The sequence below is a fragment of the Benincasa hispida genome, chromosome 11 (genome assembly GCF_027475165.1).
Source record: "Benincasa hispida cultivar pf3 chromosome 11, pf3_genome.v1.1, whole genome shotgun sequence".
In the NCBI taxonomy this organism is placed as follows: Eukaryota; Viridiplantae; Streptophyta; class Magnoliopsida; order Cucurbitales; family Cucurbitaceae; genus Benincasa; species Benincasa hispida.
The window spans coordinates 13,461,468-13,489,359 of NC_143488.1; the positions used below are offsets into that span (position 1 = coordinate 13,461,468).

The 27,892-nt window shown below is 35.7% G+C and overlaps 2 protein-coding genes across 6 annotated transcripts; one reads left to right on the plus strand and one right to left on the minus strand.

Moving 5' to 3' along the window:
* Nucleotides 1-20,885, plus strand: LOC120091163 (chloride channel protein CLC-f). Of its 2 annotated transcripts, XR_005485670.2 has the most exons (10): nt 1-1,063; nt 1,898-2,303; nt 2,436-2,630; nt 17,250-17,704; nt 17,824-17,928; nt 18,792-19,025; nt 19,127-19,333; nt 19,777-19,997; nt 20,264-20,508; nt 20,604-20,885. XR_005485670.2 is itself a non-coding variant. In XM_039049053.2 (9 exons), exons 1-9 carry the CDS (start codon nt 602-604, stop codon nt 20,343-20,345), a joined length of 2,367 nt encoding a protein of 788 aa, XP_038904981.1. In that variant the 5' UTR covers nt 1-601; the 3' UTR covers nt 20,346-20,885. The 2 variants fall into 2 exon arrangements, 1 of the variants encoding a protein (XP_038904981.1); XM_039049053.2 differs by having other exon boundaries at nt 20,264-20,885.
* On the minus strand, nt 20,650-27,205 carry LOC120091164 (putative WRKY transcription factor 2). 4 transcript variants are annotated; one of them, XM_090306846.1, is made up of 7 exons: nt 26,858-27,205; nt 25,589-26,082; nt 23,328-23,516; nt 22,304-23,187; nt 22,052-22,210; nt 21,418-21,963; nt 20,650-21,264 (listed from the first exon to the last, which is right to left on the minus strand). In XM_090306846.1, the coding sequence occupies exons 2-7, from the start codon at nt 26,048-26,050 to the stop codon at nt 21,261-21,263; spliced, it is 2,244 nt and encodes a 747-aa protein (XP_090162972.1). In that variant the 5' UTR covers nt 26,051-26,082; nt 26,858-27,205; the 3' UTR covers nt 20,650-21,260. The 4 variants fall into 4 exon arrangements, with proteins under 4 accessions (XP_090162972.1, XP_038904982.2, XP_038904983.2 ...); XM_039049054.2 differs by having other exon boundaries at nt 21,124-21,264; nt 23,301-23,516; XM_039049055.2 differs by lacking the exon at nt 20,650-21,264 and having other exon boundaries at nt 21,281-21,963.
* Between the last annotated feature and the right edge of the window lie 687 nt (nt 27,206-27,892).

Below are 27,892 nucleotides of genomic sequence, written 5' to 3' on the forward strand. Positions count from 1 at the left end.
AGAGAGCTTTTAATTTCCACCTGCTTCTTATTAATCTTCTAATAAACATTTTTCCAGCCACATAAAAGTTTGATCATAAAAGTTTAATCAACAATTCAACATACTTGAACTTCGAGGTGTACTTTAATTAAAAGGGAAAAAAAAGACGATTATAGGAGTAACGTGTAGCATAGCTAAGGCTGTTATGTATTGATGAATTGACCCACAAAAACATTCATATAATATATCTCACATTTTGAACGTGTAAATTATACATTGGATCGAACTTTCGATCAATAAACACATAGCAATCGAAATCCAGAAGAAACTTGGAAATTAGTGCCCCCAGAATTTGTACGAATTTGAATCCATCCCACAGCATCTAATACGGAACGTGAAGCGGCGTTGTTCCCTGTTTAACTTTATGCGTCACTTCCTTCCGCCGGGTTCCTTCCCGGCTTCAACAGAGCTCGTCGGAATTTGAATTCTGAAATTTTCCATTTGAAATTCGATTCCAATCATTACCCAATTCACCATTTTCGTTGATTTTGCCTTTTTGATTTCTGGGTCGGTGATAACTAACAAGAGGGTCACCGTCCTCGAACTTGGGGAGTAATTGGGTATGGCGGAAGGGGAATTTTCCGATCAGAATCGCCTTCTTAGATCTATGGAAGATCATAATGAGGAAGATCTTGATTTAGAATCACAAGATGGAAATGGAGTTCATCCATTGAGAAATAACAGTGGAAAACGAGGTGGGTTTCTGGATCTGCTTCATCATCTCAATCGAGGGAGCAGCTTCTCTGGTCGTCGTTTAAGTTATAAGCGTCTTGATATTGATAATCATAACGTTAATTTCAACCCTTCTTCTGTTAATATTGTTGGTAGAAGTCGTACGGCTTCTTCTTCTTCTTCTGATCGTCACAACAATTTCAATTCGCATTCTCTTCATGCCCCAACTGCAATCGATGGCGAAATTGACGACAATGTTGATGATACTGCCCCTCCTGAATGGGCTTTGTTGCTTATTGCATGTCTCCTTGGCCTCGCCACCGGTCTTTGTGTTGCAGCTTTTAACATTGGGGTTAGGTTCTCAGTTCTGTTCTTAAATTGGCAGTATCTGTATATTTTTCTTTACTAGCACCATTTGCCTGCGCCTTAATGTTCTGGTTGGTGTCTGCAATGATAGTGAAGCCTTTTCCTTTCACGTCTTCATTTTTTTCTGATGTTTTCATTACTACTGACTTGATTGTTATATGCTTATCTATTTAACTATTCAAATTTGCACCTGTTTTTTGTTTGTTTGATTGGTGAAGATGTTCACAAGTTTAGGATGAAGCCTTTAGCTGCAGAAGCCCATTTTGGCTCAGCCAAATTCCAAATGTTCTTAGTCACCAACTGTTACAATGCTTCTAATGTTAATAACGATAGCGATGAAATGATTAGCCGTTAGTGACTTTGTCTGCCATATTGTCTTGAAAAAAAAGATAAAAGTTATATTTTTCGTGAAAGTGAGCTTAGCTTAACGGTAATTAGCATGACTATCTTCCCTAGAGATTGAAGGTTCAATCTCGTCCCGCAATTGTTGTACTGTATTAGCCGTTAATTGCAAAGACAAGTCTTCTAGTAGCAGCATTCTTGAATCAGTTTTAATGACTGCATCGACTTGATGCTAAATTTTGTAACTCGCCTTTATGTAATTATGGTTTAAATGGTCGTTTGGCCTCTTGGATGACCTTTTTGTAACCCCCATGGCTTGTGTTGGATTTCCTCCATTTTTATAGAACTAATTATTTTATTTTGTTGTAATCTTCATTCTTTCAATGAAAATATGTTTCCTATTATAGAAAAGCACGGTTAAGCACTTAGATAGCAAGAGGAATTATGTGAATTTGCTGACGCTATGGTTCTCAAGTAGGTACATGTTATCCATGAGTGGGCCTGGGCTGGCACTCCAAATGAGGGTGCTGCTTGGCTTCGCTTACAGAGAATCGCTGATACTTGGCATCGCATTCTCTTGATACCGGTAACCGGAGGTGTTATAGTGGGTATGATGCATGGTTTGCTTGAGATACTCAGCCAAATAAAACAGTCAAGTGCTTCCCAAGGGCAAGGATTTGATTTACTTTCTGGAGTCTTTCCTACAGTTAAAGCCATACAGGCAGCCATCACTTTAGGTACTGGTTGTTCATTGGGTCCTGAAGGACCTAGTGTAGATATTGGGAAATCTTGTGCCAATGGGTTCTATCTTATGATGGAAAACAACAGTGAAAAGATAAAAATAGCATTTGTTGCAGCTGGTGCAGCAGCTGGAATTGCTTCAGGTATTAGATTTCCTCCTACCAATTATTCGTCAATATGGCTTAATCTTTGCATACGCTATAACTTGACCTTTCCTCTTGGTAGAGCCATCTACTTGTTCAGTAGCTAATTTGTTTCATCTCCTTTTCTTTTAGGCTTCAATGCAGCTGTTGCTGGTAGCTTCTTTGCAATAGAAACTGTATTAAGGCCACTGCGTGCAGAAAATTCACCTCCTTTTACGACTGCAATGATCATATTGGCATCTGTTATTTCATCTACAGTCTCAACTGTTTTACTTGGAACACAGTCTGCTTTTACAGTACCTGCATATGATTTGAAATCTGCTGCCGGTATTTTTGTCACCCTCACCCTCCGTTTTGGTCATTTCAGTTATCCAACACCATCTCATGTTTAGTAGGCATTTTTTTTGGTGCATGATAGTATCTATGTATGTCACATTCTATATTTTTATTAATTATTTTTTTACTTTTAAATTTAGTGAGGAACATAACAAAATTCATTAATCTTGAGAAGAGACAGAAGAGGTACTAAATAAAGGAAGGTAAATAAGATATCTGCCCATTAAAACATTAATATCATGGGTTTCTTAAAAATAGCCAAAAATCCATAATCAAATTTAATATATATATATATATATAGAGAGAGAGAGATTAGAAAATTCTCTATATAAGGCATTCCAAGTGAATGAAGTATGCTTTACTGTCTCTAAAAGAATACAGTGAGTCCTAGATTAATTATGGAAGGTTGTATTTTCCCTCTCAATTCAACTAGCTAAAGTATGATCAGCCCAAGCCTGATGGAAGTACAACTAACATTGGAAAACGGTGCAGATCAAATCTTGTTCAGTTAGTTCTCTGTAGCCTCTTAACAATTTTTTTTTCCTCTTTTTTCTTTGGCCCCAAAGTCCATCTCCAAGATGATGGATATAATAATTCGATGTTTGTTGATTATTTCCTTTATTGTGAAATTTTATATTGTATTTATTGTATTATATTTGCTGTATTTTGTTCTTTCCTTATTTGTAATTATTTTATTCTTTCCTTATTTGTAATTGGGTATTTCTTCTATTTAAGAAACCCTTTCCTCCTAAGATTAATAAGAGAAAAAATAATGGTTTTTAGCATGGTATCAGATCAACAAAATTTTTGAAACCCTACCCCCAAAAAAAAAACCCTATTTTTTTCCTTTTTGAAACCCTAGAAAAAATCTAACCTTCTGTCGGCCACCTGAAGCTCCACCGCCGGATGTCCGCTGTTTCTACTGCCGACCGGTTGCCGCTGTCCGACAGCTATAATTTTCCTAGTTACTGGTTCGTTTAAGCCTCTATATTTTTTTTTTTCCAGATCTACTGGTTTTGTATTTTGGGTTTCCTTTTTTCAATGATATGTCGGACACTAAGGTACCCATCATTCGAGTTTGCGAAAATCATGGCCATTCAACTGGTCCCACTGTCCAAATAACTACCATTTTACTCAATGGGGATAATTTTCTTCGTTGGTCCCAAAATGTCCATATGTATATTCGTGGAGAAGGGAAGATTGGTTACATCACAGGAGAAAAAACCATTCCTAGTCTAGATGACCCTTCATTCGCCGGATGGGACGCTGAAAACTCCATGATTATGACTTGGCTTGTCAATTCCATGGTTGAAGACATTGGTTGTAACTACATGTGTTACTCTACTGCCAAGCAATTATGGGATAGTGTAACTCAGATGTATTCTGATTTGGGCAACCAGTCACAAGTATTTGAGTTGAACTTAAAATTAGGTGATATACGACAAGGAACTAACTCTGTTACACAATACTTTCATTCATTAAAAAGGATTTGGCAAGACCTTGACCTCTTTGATACGTATGAGTGGAAGTCTACAGAGGACCAAAAGCACTATAGGAAAACTGTTGAAGATGGTCGTATTTAGAAATTCCTTGTTGACCTCAATGTTGATTCGATGAAGTTAGAGGTAGAATACTTGGAAAAACTACTCTTCCAACTATTAATGATGTTTTTTCTGAAGTTCGTAGGGAAGAAAGTCACATGAATGCTATGATTTACAAAAAACTTATTGACTCAGTTGAATGCTCTGCGTTGGTGACTGAAAATACTGCAATGAAGGCTTCTAATCAATCCAATAAGCCACATGAAAAGCCTCGTGTCTGGTGTGACCATTGCAATAAACCTCGACATACACGTGAAACTTGTTGGAAACTTCATAGAAAACCTGTGAATTGGAAAAGTTCTAAGCAACATGCCTCTAATGCTAATGTTGTTGACTCCAGCCCGTTTAATAAAGAGCAAATTGATCAAATTTTGAAGCTGCTACAGATCAATTCATCATCTGATAATCCTAGTATTTCCTTGGCACAATTAGGTACTTGTCCTCAAGCTCTCTCTTGCCTCAATTCATCTCCATGGATTATAGACTCTGGAGCTTCTGATCATATGACTAGTTCCTCTTGTTTATTTGAATCATATTCTTCTGTGTATTGCAATGAAAAAATTCGCATTGCCGATGGCAGCTTCACCTCTATTGCAGGAAAAGGAACTATTCCTTTGACTACAAAACTTATACGACGTCCTATCCTTCATGTTCCAAAATTAGCTTGTAACTTGTCTGTTAGTAAACTCTCTAAGGATGCTAACTGTCGTGTTATTTTTTGTGAAACTCATTGTATCTTTCAGGATCAGGAGTTGGGGGGGACGATTGGACGTGCTAGGATGATTGATGGTCTCTATTACTTTGATGAAGTTTCTGCTAGTCATAAAAAAGTTCAAGGCTTGAGTAGTGTTTGTTCTCCTTCTGTTAAAGAAATTATCATGCTTTGGCATCGTAGATTAGGGCATCCAAATTTCTTTTATTTAAAGTATTTGTTTCCCGATTTATTTAAAGGATTTGATTGTTCAGTTTTTCAATGTGAAAGTTGCATTTTTGCCAAACATCATCGATGCACCTATTTGCCTAAACCGTACAAGGCTTCATCACCTTTTTCTTTAATTCATACTGATGTTTAGGGTCCGTCTAAAGTCTTAACTCATAGTAGTTACCGTTGGTTTGTTACCTTTATAGATGACCACACTAATTTAACTTGGCTTTATTTGTTAACAAAAAAGTCAGAGGTAAAAGAGGTTTTTGTTCGGTTTTACAATATGATAGAGACTTAATTTCAAACTAAAATTCGAATTCTTCACTCTGATAACGACACTGAATATTTCAATGAACAATTAACCAATTTTTTGCAAGAAAAGGCCATTTTTCATCAAGCTACGTGTCGTGACATGCCTCAGCAGAATGGCATTGTTAAGCGAAAGAATAGACACTTACTTGAAGTTGCTCGTGCCCTTATGTTCTCTATGAATGTTCTAAAATATTGTGGGGTGATACTGTTCTTATAGCTGCATATCTGATCAATCGAATGTCGTCTAAGGTTTTGAATTTTAAAACTCCTCTTAATCACTTCAATAAGTTTTTTCCTAATAACCAGCTGTCTTCTGATTTGCCAATTAAATTATTTGGGTGTACTGCTTATGTCCATACTTCTCCTCTTTCTCGAACTAAGCTTGATCCTCGAGCCACTAAATGCATTTTTGTAGGCTATATTTCTCATAAGAAAGCTTACAAATGTTTTGATCCTTTGACACACAAGTATTTTGAGAGTATGGATGTGTCTTTTTTGGAAAATCAACCTTTTGTTGGCCCAAATTTTCTTGAGGGGGAGATATCTAACCTTCAAGATAATTTTTGGGATACTTTATCTCTCTCAAACATCAGTGGTCCTGCAATTATGAGCTCTAGTCCTTCGATACCAAGTATGGAGAGTTCTTCTTCAGGGGGAGAAACACTACAAAACGACAAGTCGAAATCTTGAACTTCAGATTTATACTAGAAGAAACTTGACTCAAAGAGTCCGAGATCAGACAATTGACTTATCACAAGACCAATCAAATACTCCGACGAATGATCCTGAAGATCTAGGTTTTAGACACTCTACTCCTATTTCTCCTAGTTCTTCATCTCCTTCTAATCTTTAACCTGACGTCTCTGATCTTGATATTCCAATTGCCCATAGGAAAGGTACTCGTAAATGCACCAAATATCCCATTGAAAACTATCTTTCTTATCATAGATTGTCTGACTGTCATAAAGCCTTCACATCCAAAATAACCAACCTATTTGTTCCAAGGAATATATAGGAAGCCCTAAATGATTTGAATTGGAAATTAGCAGTGATGGAAGAGTTCAATGCACTGAAACAAAATTGCACATGGGACATAGTCGAACTACCAAAAGATAAGAAGACGGTGGGATGCAAATAGGTGTTCACTATAAAATGTAAAGCTGATAGTAGTATTGAAAGGTACAAGGCCAGATTGGTTGCCAAGGGGTTCACTCAGACTTATGACATTGATTATCAAGAAACATTTTCTCCAGTAGCTAAAATTAATTCTATTAGAATCTTGTTATCTGTGGTAGTTAATTTTGATTGGCCTCTTTATCAACTTGATGTGAAGAATACCTTTCTCAATGGGGATCTTGAAGAAGAGGTTTTTATGGACTTGCTACCTGGTTTTGAGGTGGATCTCGGAATTAACAAATTGTGCAAGTTAAAGAAATCATTATATGGGTTTAAACAATCTCCCATAGCATGGTTTGAATGGTTTGGAAAGGCAGTCACAAGTTATGGGTTTAAACAATCTCCCATAGCATGGTTTGAATGGTTTGGAAAGGCAGTCACAAGTTATGGGTTTAAACAATCTCCCATAGCATGGTTTGAATGGTTTGGAAAGGCAGTCACAAGTTATGGATTCAGTCAAAGTCAAGCTGATCATACTATGTTCTATAAACATATTGGAAGTGGTAAGTTGGTCGTTTTGATAGTGTATGTTGATGATATCATTCTTACAGGTAATGATGAGACAGGACTGAATATCTTGAAGAAAAACCTTGCTAATGATTTTCAAATCAAGGACTTGGGAACCTTAAAGTATTTCCTAGGAATGGAGTTTGCTAGATCTAAAAATGACATTCTTGTCAACCAGAGGAAGTATATTCTTGACCTATTGAATGAGACAGGTTTACTTGGTTGCAAGATAGCAAAAACTCCTATTGAGCAAAATTTAAAATTGGTTGCTGCAATTGAAAAAGAAGTAAAAGAAAAGGAAAAGTACTAGAGGCTTGTAGGGAGACTTATATACCTCTCTCACACACGTCCTGACATTGCTTTCGCAGTTAGTGTAGTAAGTCAGTTCATGCATACTCCTAGGTCAGTTCACTTTGAAGCAGTTTATAGAATTTTGAGATATTTGAAAGGTACTCCAGGAAAAGATATATTATTCACAAAGCATGACCACCTAAACATTGAGGTTTACACTGATGCTGATTGGGTAGGAAACACGACTGATAGAAGATCTACTTCAGGGTATTGCTCTTTTGTTGGAGGAAATCTGGTTACTTGGCGAAGTAAAAAACAAAGTGTGGTTGCAAGAAGTAGTGCTAAGCAGAATTTAGGGCATTAGCCCATGGTATTTGTGAGGGTATATGGATAAGAAGACTACTGGAAGAATTGAATTTCTCTCGGACAATACCCATACGCATCTATTGTGATAACAAATCTCCATTGCCCACAATCCAATCCTTCATGATAGGACCAAACATATTGAAGTTGATAAACACTTCATAAAGGAAAAGATTGATGCAGGAATAATATGCATTCCCTTTCTCCCGACAGCAGAGCAAATTGTAGATGTGTTAACCAAAGGTCTTCCAAAGTGGCAATTCAACTAGTTGATTGACAAGTTGGCTATGAATGATATCTTCAAACTAGCTTGAGGGGGAGTGTTGATTATTTCCTTTATTGTGAAATTTTATATTGTACTTATTGTATTATATTTGCTGTATTTTATTCTTTCCTTATTTGTAATGGGTATTTCTTCTATTTAAGAAATCCTTTCCTCCTAAGATTAATAAGAGAAAAAATAATGGTTTTTAGCAATATTTCTTATGGGAGGGTGCTTGCTCTTATGAAAGTTACCATCAAATTAATGGTCTTGGCATTGGAAGAACTAAAGAGATGATAGGGACTCTTTGCTGGAAATGTTTGAGGAAATTTTATGACTTATTATGAGGGCTAAAAGATCTTGGAAGGAAGTTATTTTCAGCTAACAAGAAATTTCAATGTTTGTCGAAAATAACTCACGTTTTCTTGGTGGCCATCCAAAAGGACATCTCGATCTTGGAAGCTTGTGGCCATGGAAATGATTGCTGAGATTTTTTCTTGTCCAAGCGATACCTCATGAACTATGAGCTAGATGATTGATTTTGTGCACCTTGTAATCTCACCAGACAACTTCCTGATTCTACAACATGTGGTTGCCAAAGAAATTTGTAAATGAAGGAAAAAAATATTTTCACCAGCCAAACGCATGAAGAAAAACCAGAGCAGAGGAATTGTCAAAAGTAGCATCCTTAGGCACCACAAGAGCTCACCGACTGAACTCAAAGGATCCCCTTCCTTCTATTTTCTTTTCTCATGAAAGTCTGCCATTTGAGAGAAGCTAAGAGCAAGCTCAAAACTTGATTGCAGACTTGCATGATATAAATAAATGCCCTTGAGTTTTGCATTTCGCTTGCACATGCATGATGCGCCAATTTGATGAGATGGCCGTGTTAGTAGATCTTCTCTGAATAAAGTCACGTGTTTATGACAGTGTGGTTACACTCCCAAAGGAAGAACTTGATATTCTCAGGACATTTATGCAGATCTTGCTGTAAGTGTTTCTAGGCATCTTGACTGTGGGGGAGTTTCTTGAACATAGATCTTACAGAAAAGCTTTTTTGACTTTATTTGTTTGTCATCCAAAGAGGCTGGGAGGATCAGGAGAGCTTGTGGGAGAGGGCAATCCATTATAAGTATTTTTTCCCCATTTAATAACATTCGGAATTTGCTATCCCATGATTGTGTAGTTGATAAACATGGATCATTGACCATTGCTGCCATAATGGAGTATATGTCGCCTTCCCGTCATGCCAAAAAATGATCATTGACTGTGGGGTTTGTTTGCAAAAGGATCTACCCTTGATGAGGTCAACGAGCTTCAAAATAGTTGTCCATGAAGCCTTAAAGTAGTGGGGTTTGTTTATTAGCCAAGAATTTGCATCTGACTTCCCTATTTAGCATCAAAGAATTTTCTCAAATGAGATTTTTTTTTCTTCACATGCTTCTAAAAGATTTAGATAGAAGTGCTTGGTTCTTAATTCTAATGTTGCTAATGCTGTGTCCCCCACTTAAAAGTGGGAGTGCGACAACATGTTGCCAATTAACCAAGTGCGCTTTTTATAGCTTTTCCGGGGGTATGCTATTTTATGGGTTCTTTGGGGGAGCGGAATAATAGGGTGTTTAGAAGGATGGAGGGAGATCCTAGTGATGTTTAGTCCACTGTTAGATTTTATGTTTCCTTTTGGGTTCAATTTAGGAGACCTTTTATAATTATTTTTCTATCGGCACTATTTTGTATAGATGGAGCCTTTTTCTTTAGCGGGATTCTCTTCTTTTGTGGGCTTTGGTTTTTTGGATGTGATGTAGCCTAAAGGAAATAAAAGGAGAATTCTCTCCAAGAATCAAGATTGTGGATCTTTTATTAGAATGAATAATGTGTTTGATACAAGAGGGAAATGTTCTATTTATAGAGTTTTATTACAAGTGGGGTAAAAAGGGAATTAACCTAGAATATTATCTAATTATCCAATTAACCCCTATTCTTCTTACATTAGGTATGTCCTTGTATTCTTTCATTTTTTCTCTATGAAAGTTGTTTTAGGACCCATCCATTAGAAAATTTTGTAACTATTCTCTGTGAAAGTTGTTTTTGGATGTCCTCTCTTTTTAGCACTCATCCATAAGAAAATTTTGAAGATAGGATGACTGGCCACAATTGGAATTGAGAATAAAAACTGTAGTATTTGTTGCAAGTTAGAAAAAATAAACTTGGATGATGCTCAATCTACAACCTTTGGATATTTAAGATTAATTCCATTCGGGAAGCACGTTTTCAAAATTTTCAATTATAGGGAGCCAAAACGACATGGAGTGGTGTTTACCCATTTGAGGAAGTCTCGCATAGGATGATGGCCATGATCTCACCCCTACAGCCAAAAACATGAGCAATGTTTTTGATGGAATTGGTCTTTAAGTTAATACCCAAAATTTATGATTTACCAAACTTTTTATTGATGCTTGGTTAAGTTTACATATATATATATATATACACACACATATACATACTATATATATATATATGTATTATATTGGAAAGATTCTAGATGAAACCATAGCCTGAAAAAAGCCAACCTCTTGTATACAAATTGTTAACCATTTACACAATGAGAGACATTCTTTGAACCGAAGCTAGATATTAGTCCATACCTAACATTGGGGAGATTGATCTACCAAGGCAATCAATCAACAATCAGTATAAGGAGAGGAGATAGGGGTCCATCTGTCCAAGGCCTCTAGAAGTCAAGATTTTGCCTTTTGGTTTATCATTAATGATGATATGAAAAGCATTGGCTCTGGGATACAAGCGTATATCAATGTCCTCCATTTAATGCTGAATCCTTTGGCTTCAAGAATTATGTTAAGAAAGTTTTAATCCACTTTGCCAAAAGTTTGACATCATTAGGATTGAGTTTGATGGCAACCTTTCTCTTTTCCAAGGTTTCAAATTTCAATCATCTATAATTTTGTTAGCAAATGGCAATTAATGATGCATTGAGGATCTATCACTCTTTTACAAAGTTGATCGTTACTCTATGACAATATGAGGTAGCACGACTTTAAGTCTTATGGATTGGACTCTAGCCCAAATCTTATATGCACTTGGAGGAGGTATAGTCATGGGTTGTTTTGGCGTCTTTTTTCTTTGGTATGAGGGATATTAATTTTTCATGAAGGTTAGAATTATGGTATGATGGTATCATTTTTCAAAGGAATCTTGAAACATTGCCAAAGTGAGCATAGGTCAACTAGCATTATGTACCCTTGACTAAAAAGTCTGAGATTCGAATTCTCCCACCCAATATTGAACTCAAAAAAAAAAAAAAAAAAATCTTGGCACTTTGCCAACACTTGAAAAAGGCTGTTTGGGTGTAGTGATAAACTGCTTTGACGTCTTTTTCTTTGGTACAGAACTTATTCATCGAGGTTGGCATTATTGGTAACTTTCTTTAAAAGATTGTGGAACGTAGACTTGATGTTGATGATGTTTTGATATTCTTTTGAAAAACTATGCTATAAACCAATCTGAATGTGGTGATTTGTTAGAGGCCATGACCTCCCTAAGCTCTTTAGGTTTGAGAATTCCTTTTCCATCAGAGAGCTTTGTTAATGAGAAATGGCTCTCCATGGGAGATTTAGAAAGATGATGCTTTCATTGATTTTTCTGGAGAAAAGTTGCTAGTGCAAGAATACAGTCAATCCCAGTCCTAGACTTTATAAATTTTGTGTCAATATTCTTGTCAAATGGTACTCCCAGTAAGATTTCTGTAATGGTTCCTAACCTTTTCTTGTAATGGGGTTTGAGTACTATAATGGTCGAAAATCTTCCCCATTTTATTTTAGACTTCCAACTTTTAGAATTTCAAATTGGTTCTTAAACTTTATGAATAAGGAAGAAACCTCATGGTAATAGTAATGATATGTTTCTATAAAAAGAAATAATAATAGTAACGGTTCATATAAATCACCTCATGGTAAATGCCTCACTAACAATCCTCTCATACAAGGAAAAAAGAAAAGAATAAAAAATTAGTTGTCTTGCTCTTATTGGTGACGCAAGGTACAAGGGGTTACCCAAAGAAATTTATTTATCCCCATTTTGGTTATTTTAACTTTTAAAATCTCAATCTTAGTAGGACTTCAGATATAGTTATTGAAAGCATTAACCTTGAACTTTTTTAAAAAAAAAGTATAGTAAACATAAACTATTTCATTGATTGGTGAAATAGATTACAAAAGTAAGTTCTATCTATGGAATAGTTACAAAAAAATACCTCCATTATGAAGCAGAGGGCAAATAAGCTATAATTAAAAGAGGAGGAGAAAGATGGGGGGCATGTAGAATTTAATGGGGTTTGAGTACTATAATGGTTGAAAATCTTTTCCATTTTATTTTAGACTTCCAACTTTTAGAATTTCAAATTGGTCCTTAAACTTTATGGATAAGGAAGAAACCTCATGAAAGAAATAGTAATAGTAATGATATGTTTCTATAAAAAGAAATAATAATAGTAACGGTTCATATAAATCACCTCATGATAAATGCCTCACTAACAATCCTCTAATACAAGGAAAAAAGAAAAGAATAAAAAATTAGTTGTCTTGCTCTTTTTGGTGACACAAGGTACTAGGGGTACCCCAAAGAAATTTATTTATCCCCATTTTGGTTATTTTAACTTTTAAAATCTCAACCTTAGTAGGACTTAAGATATAGTTTGAAAGCATTGACCTTGAACTTTTTTTTTAAAAAAAGTATAGTAAACATAAACTATTTCATTGATTGGTGAAATAGATTACAAAAGCAAGTTCTATCTATGGAATAGTTACAAAAAAATACCTCCATTATGAAGCAGAGGGCAAATAAGCTGTAATTAAAAGAGGAGGAGAAAGATGACTCTAGATAAGCTGTTACCTTGGCCTTCCTTGGGGGTAACCCGAGGGCCTTGGCTTTTTGGAACCCCATTTCTAAGAAAATTCGTAAAAGGTTAGCCTCTTGGAAGAAAGGTTTCTTTTCCAAGGCTAGTAGACTAACTTTGATTAGATCGGTGCTAAGTGGCATTCTCGTTTACTACTTTTTCCTCTTTCGGGCCCAGTTCGGTTTGCAAAAGCCTGGAAAAGTATATGAGACTTTCTTTGGGACGGGGTGGAGGAAGGGAAGGGTTCTCATCTAGTTAGTTGGGAGGTCATTGAGCATTTTGTGAACTAGGGTGAGTTGGAGATTGGTAATTTAAGGCTTCGAGACACGGCTTTGTTTAAATGCCTTTGGCGTTTTGCTCTTGAGCCTGAATCCTTGTGGCATAGGATCATTGTGAGTAAGCATGACACTAATCCCTTTGAGTGGGTGGCAAAGGGGCTCAAAGGCACATATCGAAATCCTTGAAAAGATATTTCTTCTGAGCTTCTCTCATTTGATCCGTTGCATTGTGGGGCACGGTAAGGATACATACTTTTGAGAGGATTAGTGGGTGGGGGATAGCCCCCTCTGTTCTGTGTTTCCTCATCTTTATCATTTGTCTTCCTTTAAAGATCATTTGATCTCTAACTTTTAGGTTTGACCAGATAGCTCTGTGTCCTTTTCTTTCGGGTTCCATCGTCATTTATCCAATAGGGATATGACTGAGGTTGCTTCTCTCCTTCTTTGTTGGAAGAGTGCAATTTTAGGGAGGGGAGAAGGGATGGTCGGGGCTGGAGTCCTAATCCTATGGAGGATTGTTCTCGTAAGTCTTCTTTTAGGTTGTTGTTAGATCCCTTTCCTATTATTGAGTCGGTTTACGATGTGGTTTGGAGGATTGAGATGCCAAAGAAAGTCGAGTTCTTTACCTTGCAAGTTTTACTAGGTTAGGTGAACGCTTTGGATAGGCTTGTTAGGAAGATGGCCTCGTTAATTGGTCTTTTTTGCTACATTCTTTGTCGGAAGGCGGAGAAAGACTTAGATCACCTTCTTTGGAACTGTCAGTTTGCGAGGTCTATGTGGATTTGCTTCTTGTAGGAGTTTGAGGTTCAGATTGTTGGTCAGAGGGATGTTCGCACGATGATTGGGGAGTTTCTCCTGCATTTGCCTTTCTGAGAGAAAGGCCTTTTTTTTTGTTTGCTAGGGTGTGTGCTTTATTGTGGGATGTTTGGGGGAGAGAGGAACAATAGAGTTTTCTGAGGTTTGGAAAAGGATCCTAGTGAGGTTTGATCCTTAGTGAGGTTACATGTTACATATTTCACTTTGAGCTTCGGTTTCAAAGGTTTTTTGTAATTATTCCCTACATAATAATTTATTTAGTTGGAAACCCTTTGATGTATACTTCGAATTTTGGAGAATTCTTGGAGTAGAAATATTATTCATTAATTGTTCATACATGAGGGGAAAGACTCCTATTTATAGAGTTTTAAAACAAGTGGAGGTAAAAAAGAAATTAATCTAGAATATTACCCAATTAACCTCATTCTTCTTACATCATTCTACCCCTTCAAAACGAAAACTCGTCTTCAAGTTTTAAAAAGAAAAGAAATTGAAACAATCAAGAAATAAAATAAACTTATTCAACGGAGTATGGTCAAACCAGCCTCCTACATCTTGAACAAAAACATTGTGAAAAAAAGTCCAAAACATTAAATGTTTCATCAAGTTCATCAAGACTCCAAATATTGTAGCTGTTCGAGTACCCGTTGACCAAGCTAGTATTTTTAAGCAAAGAAAAAAGCTCATTCCTTGGTGAATCAATAGCCTTCACCGATTGTATAGAAAGGAAGTTCTTCCAATAGAAGTCATATCCACCAAAGTTCCTCTTAGCTTCTTTCCATTTCCCCAGGCACGGATAATAGCGAGGTGGTCAATTTTCATTCTATTGGCTATCTTTCTTACTTCAAAAGTCAAATTCTCAATTGATTATTTCATAACAGCCATTGAAGTTTGCATTGCAATCGTCCTATCCAATAAACCACTTATAGAGATTTCCAAATTGCGAAGTCCTCGATCCACGGTTTGAGGAGATGTGGAGAAGGATGCTTCTACATCACGAGTTTGGAGGTCGGGAAGCTTGTTGGTGTTCTTGATTACCATTAGGCCCTTTCACGAAGGCACTCTGACACCAATTTGATGTGGACTACGAATCTTGGAGAATTCTTAAAATAGAAATATTATTCATTAGTTGTTCATACATGAGGAGAAAGACTTCTATTTATAGAATTTTAATACAAGTGGGGTAAAAAGGAAATTAACCTAGAATATTACCCAATTAACCTCATTCTTCTTACATCAATTTGATGTAGACTATGAATCTTGGAGAATTCTTGGAGTAGAAATATTATTTATTAGTTGTTCATACATGAGGGAAAGGACTCCTATTTATAGAGTTTTAATACAAGTGGGGGTAAAAAGAAAATTAACTTAGAATATTACCCAATTAACCTCATTCTTCTTACATCACCCTTCCTTTAGAGAAGGTGCTTTTGTGTACTTGTTTTTTGGATGCCCTTGTATTCTTTCATTTTTTTTTTCAATGAAAGTTGTTGTTTTCATTATTTTTTTTTTAAAAAAAAATGTAGAAGCAATAAATGTATGATCAATCTGTGTTCTAATGAACTTTTGAAAGCTTAAAGTCTAAAATAGTGGCTAGAAATCTAGGGACTAAATCAAAATTCTTGAGTTTAAAGATGTAACACCCAAGCCTTCATAGGATTCCTTGTATGGAGGGAAGAACTCAAAATTCAAGCCTTGGAAGGGAAAAGTTCGACTAAGTACCTAAACTTTTTTACTCTCTACTATCCAAACTATGCTATGAGAATAAGAGTTGGATTCATAGCATAGGAGAAATTGGAGAATTTTGGCTCAGTTCAACTCATAGTGTAGTTGAGGAAGTAGGTCATAGCATAGGTAAAGTCATAACATAGTTGATAGTGTAGTTAACCAAGTCATAGCATAGCTAGTTGGATGCATAGTAGGTGCATCCTAAGGGTGATTGTGGATAATTTTGGATGCATGGGGGATGTTGGAAACTATGTTATGAGAAACAAGAGATTATGCTATGAGTATAAGGAGCTATGCTGTGAACATTAGGGGCTATGTTATGAGGATCTATGCTGTGAGCTTGAAGAGCCATGATTTGAGGTTAGGGACAAGGTGAAAGCACAGGGAAGATTGGGTTAAGTGTTGAGTGAACTTTGTGTTGAACTATGCACCACCAAGAGAAGAAAGTAGGGATGGACGCATAGAGTGAGCTTAGTGGGCACATAAGATATTCAAGGGAGAGAGTTGGGCTAAGTGTTGGACAACATAGGACACTACAAGTGGAAAAAAACCCTAAAGAGGAGAAGTGGGCGCATAGATGGCCATGTGGATACATACTTAGAGATGAAGAGAGGTAAAGAGGACACACTGGGAATCGTCCTATAGACGGAGAAAACCCTGTTTTACATTTTTTTCCTCCTACATACGGAAAAAAGTATGGTGATCGCAAATTTGATCATGCAAGAATTGTATAATAATATGAATTGATTAGGCTAATTTGAGCATATGACTCAATTGGTTTAGGCACAAACACTCAACCAAGAGGTCAAAGGTTTTAATTATCCCACCTCTAAATGTTGTTGTACTGCAAAATATAATATGAATTGATTAGAAGGAAAAATAATAATAATATTTTATGAAGCCGTTGGCTTGGGTATATTAGATTTCCCATGCCACTAGTGACTAGACCCATTCCCTTTATTTATTTATATATTTAATTTTTTTATCTTCTGCCCTAAATGTAGAATCTTGTCCCTATAAAAGAAGAAAAGTTTGTTTATATCATCTGTATTCGTTGAACAATGTTTTGGTGACTGACACTCTGGCTCACCACCCCAACTTTGAGTTCTGTTGTTGATTGTATGAAAGGGAAACTATCCTTTCTTTGTTGGCTGAGTTTTAGGGTTCTTCTTGGAGAAGGGACTTTCGTTTATGATGCCCTAGCCCTTCAAAGATATAGACATGTGGAAATGCCCACACAAATACCAAAATTGATCTGCATGAAATCTGATTTTCCCACATAAAGATCGCCAATTTAAAAATAAAAAGCACACGAATACCCTGTGTTTCATTTTAGAATTGATGGCACAATTTAATTGTGACAAAGCATATAAATTGATTAATAACAGACAAGCTTATTGGTTTTGACTCATTACTGATTACCTCGTGTTTCATTGTAGAACTTCCATTGTACTTGATATTGGGAATGCTATGTGGCGCTGTGAGTGTAGCAGTGACACGTTTAGTTGCTTGGTTTGGTAAATCATTTGAGTTCATCAAGGAAAGGTTCGGCCTTCCTCCTGTTGTCTGTCCTGCTTTAGGTGGTTTGGGAGCTGGAATAATAGCTCTCAAGTACCCAGGAATCCTATATTGGGGTTTCACAAATGTTGAAGAAATCCTACATACTGGGAATCGTCCTTCAGCTCCAGGGATTTGGTTATTAACTCAAATAGCAGCTGCAAAAGTTCTGGCTACAGCTCTGTGCAAGGGTTCTGGGCTCGTAGGTGGCCTTTATGCACCTAGTCTAATGATTGGTGCTGCTGTTGGTGCTGTATTTGGGGGCTCAGCTGTTGAAATCATTAATATTGCAATTCCTGGAAATGCGGCTGTTGCACAGCCACAAGCATATGCACTGGTAACTTCCTTCCCCCTTCTTTTTTGGGTTAAAAGTAAATGATGCGTTCGTTGATTCTTTTGGTGGTTACTTCCTACATTACTTTGTTCTATTCTTTATAATCTGATGCTTTTATACAGGTTGGAATGGCTGCTACGCTGGCCTCAGTCTGTTCTGTACCTTTAACATCCGTTCTACTTCTGTTTGAGCTGACAAAGGATTATAGGATACTTCTTCCTCTCATGGCAAGTATTCTGTGATATCTTTAGTACATTCTTCTACAGATGCCTTTTCTTTTTTTCTTTTTTATTATTTTTTTTTTAAAAAAAAAAGCTTCTGTGAAAAATAACCATGTCTAGTTGAGAAACTGGATACCAATTTTCCTTGGGTAAATCTATTTATGCTCGCCCAAAAATCTCATTCCCCTATGAACTTGGTGCAACCACGTATCAATTTAAAAATCTAACAATATTTTTAATCCACCTCCAAGGGTTACCAAATTAACTTCATATAATACTCCCTGGCCCGTTTGTGGAAATCAAAGGCATTCATAGAATCTTGGGTTAGAGTCTCTCTGGAATTAAAGGAGATTCTCTAGTATTTTGCCCATAATGCTTTTGATAACAACATTTATGGTAATCAAGGATGTAATAATATGGATAGTGGGTGTAGTTAGTATTAAATTCATTTACATTATCCTTTTGAATTATTATCTTAGAAGTTTCATTTTTGGATATTTGTTTATGAAATGTTTATTTCTGAACCTCTCGCTCGGTTTATCATTTTCTAATCCAATATTGAGAGTTCATTTACCAAAATAATGATAAAAATTAAAAAATTAAATCACAGCGTCAATTTTAGTCTTTTAGCAGTTGCATTAATAGGTGAGGAGTCCTTACCTTACTACAACAGTTCAAACGTAGGGAGGATACCAATCTAAAAAAATAGTGCAGGATTGCCAGTTGCAATTTAGAAACTCTTTTGATATCTTATTATTCCAACACAGTTCGATTGTATTGTCTCGGTTATTCCTATTACTAGGCATATTGTGAGGCATATACTTCTCAAAGCCTGATTCTTATTTTCCTTAGTTCTGACATTTGCGCAGGGGGCCGTAGGCTTAGCCATATGGGTACCTTCAGTTACAAAACAGACCAAGGAAATCGAATCATCTGATAAGCGGGGTCTTGCCAGAGGTTATACTTCTCTTTCACCATCTGAACATAAAGATGGGGCACGTTGGAGATATGATAATGGTGACAATGACTTGGAGCTCTCTGAGGTAGTAAATCCATCTGGCCATGAATCTAGTTATAAAGATAATTTGCTCGAAGACCTAAAGGTACTTGTTTCTCCATTTCTGAAACCCTGTCTCCTTACCTGCTTCTCTCTCTTCAACTTGTTATTTATCCTAACTTTTATTCTTGATTTTCTGCCTTCCAGGTTTCTCAAGCGATGTCAAAGAACTGTCTGAAGGTTTCATTGTCTATTTATCTGAAAGATGCTCTAAAATATATGAAAGATAACCAGCAGAACTGTGCATTAGTGGTTGACGATGATGATTTCCTTGAGGGGATCTTGACACATGGTGACATTAAACGATATCTCTTCAAGAAGTATGGTGATGCTTTCATGAGTGATTCACTGAGCGTACGTATCAGCTATGCCTGGCAATTTTTGTTCCATGCTTTATTTTTTCTTCTTCTGTTTTCTTCTAAGGCCCAGTTGGTTCAAATCCTGTTTGCATATTTTACGAAATTAGATTAATAAAAATCAATTAGTGTGAAATCTGATGTCTAGGGATGGTGGTCATAAGTTCTAGAAGTTTTCTTGTGAGATGTCCATGAGTTGGTAGATGCCTCAAAATCTTGTCTCCAGAAGAACTCCATATCAAATCCAAAACATTTTCCTATGCATGCATCCTTTTATGATCTGTACATTGACCGATGATCTTGTGTTGATTCACGTAGTGTTTTGTTCTATCTACAAAAGCAGAAGATTTTCCATAAAAAATTTGTTCTCAATATAATTGTTTTTCCGTTTCATTTGTACTCTTGAATACAAATAACAAAGATCCCCCGAATTCTTTGCAGGTGGATACCTGTCTCGTGTCCTCTATTTATACTCGAGGGATCAGTTATCGTGGGCGAGAACGGGGGATCTTAACATGTTATCCTGACACTACTCTGGCAACTGCCAAGGAACTTATGGAGGCTAAGGGTATAAAGCAGTTGCCCGTTGTTAAGCGTGGTAAAGAAAGGAAAAGAAGAATTGTAGCTGTTCTTCACTATGATTCAATTTTTAGCTGTCTCAGGTTGTTAATAATTCTTAAATTTTTGTGTTTTATTAAAAAATTATCGTTTACCTGTACATTAATTGGTACTTACTGGATTTATATTCTTAAAAGGCTCAGGCCTCCTGAAATACCAGGCTGGGTTTATCCCGGGAAAAGAAATGTAACCAATAAGAAAATCTTTCAAATTTTTTGGATATTACAAGAAATAAAACAAAGTCGTTTCTTGAGATTAATGGTTATGCATCTGGATTTTTCTTGTAAAAGGCATTTTTGTTTCTGTGCAGAGAGGTCATCAATCAAAGGGAAACAGTATATCCTAGTGGAAAAGAGATAGTTGCCCAAGAGACTGTTGCAGATGGTCATTAAGGAGCTGTGGAACATATTCAGAGCTCAAGTTTTCCAGCATTCAGTATTAAAGTACAAACTGAATGATGAACTGCAATGATCTTGTTTATTCAGAATTATTCCCGCTGATGACAGAATAGTTGCAACCATCTGGTTGGTCTTCAGAGAAGAGAGAAATTATATGGTGAGTAAAGTTGATATGTAATAATTTTCCAAGTGATTTAGCCAGTTGTATTTTACACAAAGTCAACTATCCAACATCTGTAACATAATACACAGATTAATTCAGAAGCAGAGATGAACATTGAGAGAAAAACATGAAAAACATGTTGGCCTTTGATGGTGTACTGAGAATTCAGGCTGTGAGGGATCCATATGGTTTATTAGGGTATATATGGTCCATACCCGTTGAAAGGATTCAGCCTCCTTACAATTTAGGTTTTATTGTAGCCAATCAATTTTCACTATTTTTTGCACTGGAATGTGTACTCCTGATCTGTAAGTGTAAATGGTCGGGTATAGTGGATTCATTTCAATGAATTAGCTCATTCCCACTTCTCATGATTTGTTTGTATTGTTTGCTTGGAGAATTTAGTCGAGCAATGTATTCTTCCCCACCCTTTTCATATTGAAAATACCACTTGGTTCCGTCTTTGAAAAAAAAAAAGCATAAAGAAGTCATAGCACCCGTTGAGATAATATTGAGGATCAATCTACCACAATCTGAGTACTGAGTACCCTCTTCGGTCGAAAAGCAAAAAATGATGATGAAATTCTGAAACACGTCGATGAAAGATTTGAAGGAAATAATTGAGTTGTTCTTTTTTTCTTTGTAGTTGCAAGTTATGGATCCTTTTGGTTGAAATTCTTGAATTCTGATTATGTGAATATTGTGCCAATTGTTTCCACTAGAATTATGTCGTTTCGTCCGATCAATCATCTAACCAAAAGCCAAAGAGAGAAATTTTAGAGATTTACTGATGGAAATGTCACATGTATATTCATATTATGACTATGTGTACTAGTAAGGACTTTTACTTTCCTAGTGAACAAAGATTGGGAGAAAAAAGGGTAAAATATAAACTCAACTCACATCTCAGGTCCAAGTGGAAGCCTACTCATAATTTGCTGATACACGGTTGAACCATTAAAGTTCAGGCCAAGATCAGATGTAGGTTCTACATTGGGCTCTCCTTTAGGCAACAAGAAACCCATTTCATTAACATGGTGTGCTTGTGCTAAGTAAGGATGCATTGGCATAACAGGAAGCTTGGCTTGGCCAACTGCTGCCATGTTCAGATTTCCCAGTCCAGGTTGGTTCATTCCAAAAGCAAAGCCATGGGCAGTGCCCATTTGCTGTCTTCCAGAAAAGCCAAAGGCTGGCCTTTCAAATCTTGGAATAGTGTTTTGAGTCTGGGGTGGCCCTGACCTATGAACATGCGTTTGCATTGCTGCGGTCGTGTTTTGACCTGTTACTGGACTGGATGTACCAGAACTAATGTGGCTGCTGTTGCGAGCGGCAGGAACATCATGATTGTGTTTTCCTTCATATGTGGTTATCACAGATTTCAGGTCATGTGATGCCCGCTCGACATGCTTCCTCACCGTGCAGCCAGGATTCGTGCACTTGTAGTAACTCCTGTACACAAGCAATTAGCACACCACAAACTTGTCAAAAATACACTTGGTAACAGGACGAGAACACACAAACATGGAATTTGGTGTACCTAGGATTTGGATTTCCTTTCACAACCTTCTGTCCATATTTGCGCCAACGATAGCCGTCGTCCAGAATATCTACTTCACTGGTAGTCTGGACTACAACTCTAGGCTCACGGATAGCTCTAGTGGCTCCGCTCATCTCTGTTACATAGGCATCGAGTTTCCTGATACATCAAAGCAAGCCAAGTTAATTTCATGCTTCTTTCCAAATCTGATCGGTTTTGTCATTCATAAAATAAGATGGTAACGTGAAGAACCTTTTTTTAGACTCAGATTCATCTCCTTCCCCCTCATATCCCAATGTTATACTGCCATGTGTCCCCCTATCATCTTCATCTTCATCATTAGAGAATGTGGATGAGGCATCAATAGCCTCAACTGTTTCAATATGACTGTTATTTTGAGCCTGTAAAGGGTTAAGGTGATTGCCATATTCAGGACCCAAGGATGCTGAAGAAGTCACCTCAAGGTTCTCTTGCATCCAATCAGGAGCTCCACCTGGAATCCCTTTTTGTGAATCTTCCCAAAGGGGAACTTCAGCATTCTGATGGCCTGCTTGTGCTTGGATGTCTAGTTGCATATTGATATGGGAATCAGAAGATCCGATTGCTGCTCGTCGGTTTGGTGAGGGCTTTGGGTGTTTATGTGCTCCTTTATAGATGATCTCTGTTATATGGCCCTCGTGAGATCGCTCGACTTTCTTCTTGACCTGACAGTTTGGATGTGTGCACTTGTAATAACTCCGAGGATACTCACTTCCTTTAACTTGTTTTTGTCCATATTTTCTCCAGTTATATCCATCCTCCGAGGGAGCACCACAACCACCACCAGCCATAGAATCCCCACTGCCTCTTTGCTCCCCTTCATCTGGTTGCTCGTTGAGTGGCGAAGAATGTTCACCACCACCACCACCACCACCACATAGAGAATCAAAGGGTCCTTGATCATCCAACACAGTCTTACCGCCATCATCCTTCTCCACATATGATGTAGAGAGTCCCACTTGAGGATGGTGACCGATTTGATTTTGGGGTAAAGACAGAGATGGTTCTACAAGATGAGATTGAAAAGAATTTTCTGAACGTGGAACTGGAACCTCAATTCTTGGACAAGATTGTGGAAGAATAGTAGCAGAAGCTGTCTACAACCATATGTTGGAGGGGAAAAAGATTAGCAAACAATAACACAATATGCAGTCTCTTGGTGTATATGCATCTTATAAATTGGCTACAAATTTCATTTTTTTGTTCCTACTTTTTTGGGAGATGGAAGTGAAATTACTTTGCTTGCTGCACTGAGAAAAAAGGAGGATCCAGATTCCACACTAGGTCTGAAAGCAAATGATGTACTGTTATCATCGAAAGGATTGTTGTTGCCTTTATTGTTGGCCTCCGACATAATCGTCGAGCTCCGATTACTACAAACATTTCCTAAAAATTGGAACTTTCCAGTTGTGGGAGATTGCTGAGCCTGCAGTAAGACAGATGAAGGAGAACATGTCAAAGTGACAGAATAAACAAAAATAAATTGAAAGAAATTGCAAGAAAAAACAACTTATTGACAACATTAGAACAGAAATTCTTCATGAGTTTGAGAAGAATGAAGCAACAGAAGACTTACAACTCCTTTCTCATACTGTTCATCCATCAACTTTTTTTCCTCAGAAATTTGGATAGAAATTGGATAGAAATTTGGAATAACTTTAAAAATTAATGTTTTCAATAATTTTTTTTTAAAAAAATTGATTTTTCTAAAAGCACCTTTGAGAAAATCAAGTTCCATTTGGTAACCATTTGGTTTTTAATTTTTAGTTTTTGAGAATGAAACCTATAAATACTCAATTTTTTAAAAACTTGGCTATTTTTACCAATGTTTCCTAGGGCAGATTTTTGTTTACATTGGTTCTTGATTATTCCTAGGCTAGATTTTTGTAAACATTGGTTCTTGATTTCTTATCTATTTTTTACCAATGATTACAAAAATCTAGCCAAGTTTTGAAAACTAAAAACAAGTCAATTTTTATATTTGGTTTAGAATTCAACTCTTTTACTTAATATATATGCACTAGAACATAAGCTTAATTTTCAAGAAACAAATGATTACCAAACGGAAAATTTTACTGTCTATCTGTGATAGATCGTGGTAGACCATGACACAAATAGATACAGATAGTAGTCTATCACGATCTATCACAGATAGACTGATATTTTGCTATTACTTGTAAATATCTTCAACAGTTTTGTCATTTAAAATAAATTCCCTAATTTAAATAATGTTTCATATAGCTTATTGAGTGATTTAAAATTATTAAATGGTTTTTAAAACATCTTAATAAAAGTAGTTAAAAAAAATAGAGTAATTTAAAAACAATTTTTGAAGAAACATAATTAAAAATATTTTTTTTTCTCTAAATGTGTTTAAATTAGAAGATAATTCAAACGGAATCTAAATATCATGACATGTAAACACATCTTCAACCAATTTTAACATTCATCAACAAAATGAGTATAATTAAACCATAATTAAGATACAGCCTTAATTAAAAATACATCCAAGCACTAGGGAAAAAAATAATTTTAATTTCAAATATTAAAAGTGTGTCATTTCTCATTCCTATATCTTCTGATCATCCTTAAACTTCATTTTCCCTTGGTAAATGGTACAAAAACTTTTTTAAAAAGTCATATCAGTAGCTGAATGCATAGAATACATTTTGATGTCTAGTTAAGCAATATAATAAAAAAATTAAAACATTAAAAATCATTTTCAAAATTGAATGCCTAAGGCATCCGCTAAAACGAGCATAGTTCAAGTACTATCAATTTCGAGCGTAAAAGTTCGACTCTCCCTTTCCACATAAGGTATAAAATAATAATAATAATTTATTAAAAAAAACTTAGAACAACATGGATTGCAAGTTTAAGTTTGAATTTGATATAGGAGTCCATAATCAGGATTTGCTCATTTTGGGCAAATTTCTTCAATTTCTTTTATATAAAAATTAAAAAACTTGGGAGAAAATTAGAGAGTTAAAATTTTTAAAAACTTTTATAGTTTAAGACGACTAAGGAAAGCAAATAATATCACCCAATAGGATAGATATTAAAAAAAAAAAAGATAATTTGGAGTACCGGTGGTAATGACAATAACTTATTAAAATCAAAATAAAAAATTTGGAGGTGTAATTAAAACTTTTTAAAGTTTAATGATTAAACGAATGCAATTAATTGAGCTTAGAAACTAAATTTAATCCACTAAAAGTCTGTTTGGATTGATTAAAGAAAAAATGATTTTCAAAAAAGTCATTTTTATTTAAACTCTTTTGGTAAAAATTGTTTAAAATAAACTTTGAAAATGTTTAAAAAACTATTTTAAATGATTGTCAATCACTTCAATATTTTCCAAAATGATTTATTTTTAAAATTAAATAATTGAAAAGTTAAACCAAACACAATTTAAAACAAACAAACATAATGATTGTGTGCTTCTCTAAACAAGAAGATAAGGTACAAAGTTCCATATATTTTGAATGTTTAACTTACCAGTGAATTTGAAAGAAAAACTGGAGAATCTAGCAATGTAGTTGGACTGAGACCAGGTGGTATTGTCAAGTAAGGGGACTTTACTTCTGAATTCAAAGAATGGTCTGTTGATCTAATGCTTTCTGTATTCAATCTTGGAGCATTAAATCCAGCTCTGGCTGCAATCCTTTCCACAAGTCCCCCGCGGAATTTCTGCTCTGATAACGTACCGAACGCCATTGCTCGATCACCAGAATTGGCACCCGGGACCCCACCTCTTGCAGCGGCATTTTCTGATACCGTATGTTCTCGAGGCCTGAGAAAGATTTTTTCAGTTTTATGATCATTACTGGTAGTATCCATGGTAGGTCTAGAACTAATATCCTCCCCTAGCATTTGCATTGCTGAGAAAAAGGTTCTTGGGCTGGGACTTGGAGGAACCCAATCTCCAATAATAGCAACATTATCATCAGTCCTCCCCATTTCTACTCGATCCCGAGCTTGAACGATGAATCCTAAAGGGTGACAATGTAAAAGAAATCATGTAATAATTTGAACTTCAGCCAGTAAATCCAAGTTCACCATAAAAATCTAAGTTCAACATGTAAAACAAATCAAATAACAATTTGAACTTCAGTCAGTAATAATCTAAGTTCAACATAAAATCCAATCTTCTTTGCAACAAAATTAGCATTTACATTTGATTTGGAAGATGGAAATGGAATGACTATGCATGATCCAATCCTAGCTCTCAAACAAACACAAAGCAAAAAAAGAAAACTCAGCTGAAAAAAGCTAAAAAAAAGGTTAAACAAAACATCAACATGTCTTTCCATTCTTGTTATTCCTAATTCTTATTGTCTTTATGTGAACAAGGGGTTTAAGATTCTTTAACCATTTCATCCTGGAAAAGGAATCAAAACCCCAGAAACCAACAAGAACATGATAATAATCAAGTAGTGATTTCGAAAATTTATTAAAATCACTTTTATCAGATTCAAAATCACTCTCGAACATATCTTTCATCCTTCAAAATCAATTTAGCGTATGGTTTCACACTTTTAAGTACAATTTTGAATGTTTAAAAGCATACTGGAGATGATTTTAACCGTTTCAAAATCCCTAGAACCTTCAAAATGGTGTTGGATCCGAAGATCCAGTGAAGATCTAAGCATTTAACATTGAAGCTAACAAAAACAACATTTCAGAAACAGAACAGAACAGAACCCTCAGACAGAATTAACAAAAAAAAAATCACAAAAATAAAAACTAGATTCCGACATGGATTACCTGAGTGGATTTGAAGGTAGGAAAATGAAATCAAATCAAAGAAGAAGAACAAGAAATGGGTTTGAACAGGGGGAAAATCCCAGAAGCAGAATCAAGGTTTAGGGATCATTGAAGAACAGTCACCCCTTAGCACCAAATTCTCGTTTCTCAAATTGGTTTTTTGTGATTCTGGTCAAAACCCAATTGATGAACAATGGCCATAAGTGAGATGATTGTATTTTGAGAGAAAATTACAAACAAAAAGATAAAACTTTCACTGTTTGTAATTAACCCAGAAAGAAAGAACAAAAAAAATGGTCGGACCCTTTGAAGAGGAAAAGGGGAGAAAGGGGATTGTGTTTGGACGACAGGGAATGGAATGGATGGAATCTTTGAATTTCAAGAAACAAAAGCAAAAAAGTGAAAGGAGATTTTGAAAATTTTCCTTTTTAAAAAAATAATAATAATAATAATAATATTTATTTATTTCCAATGCTTTTCTTTTTAAGATTTTACAATGAGTATGTATTATTGTCTTGAATCAATAATAACAATTTTGTTTGTTTTTAATAAATTTCTAACTAAATCATTCCAGTTTTTGAAAAATCTATCCTTTTTTTAGGGGCCCATTTTGGTTATGTTCTAACACTTTAATTTTTTTTTTTTAATACTAATTCCATTAACACATTTAAGCTGTATGGTCAAAATCAAAATGAGAGAGAGAAAATGAGCACTACTCTAAATCTAGTTATTACAATAATTGGTTATTTTGCAGAATAGACAATAATAGAGTTTGATTTGGTGCCTTAAAATCAGCAATAATATATCTTTTTTTAATTAAATTAAAAAAAATTGTCAATAATACAAATATAATGTAATAGATCTTTAGGTCTTCAACTACACAATGACCTAACACCTGTAAGCTCTAGCTTTGAAATGGGGAGGGTGTTATAACTTATAACTAATCCCTCTTCATTTGTCTTTATCTTTTTTTTTTCTTTTCACATTTTGTTAAATTTATAGAATTTTCAAGAGGCCAAGTGGGACAGATATTGT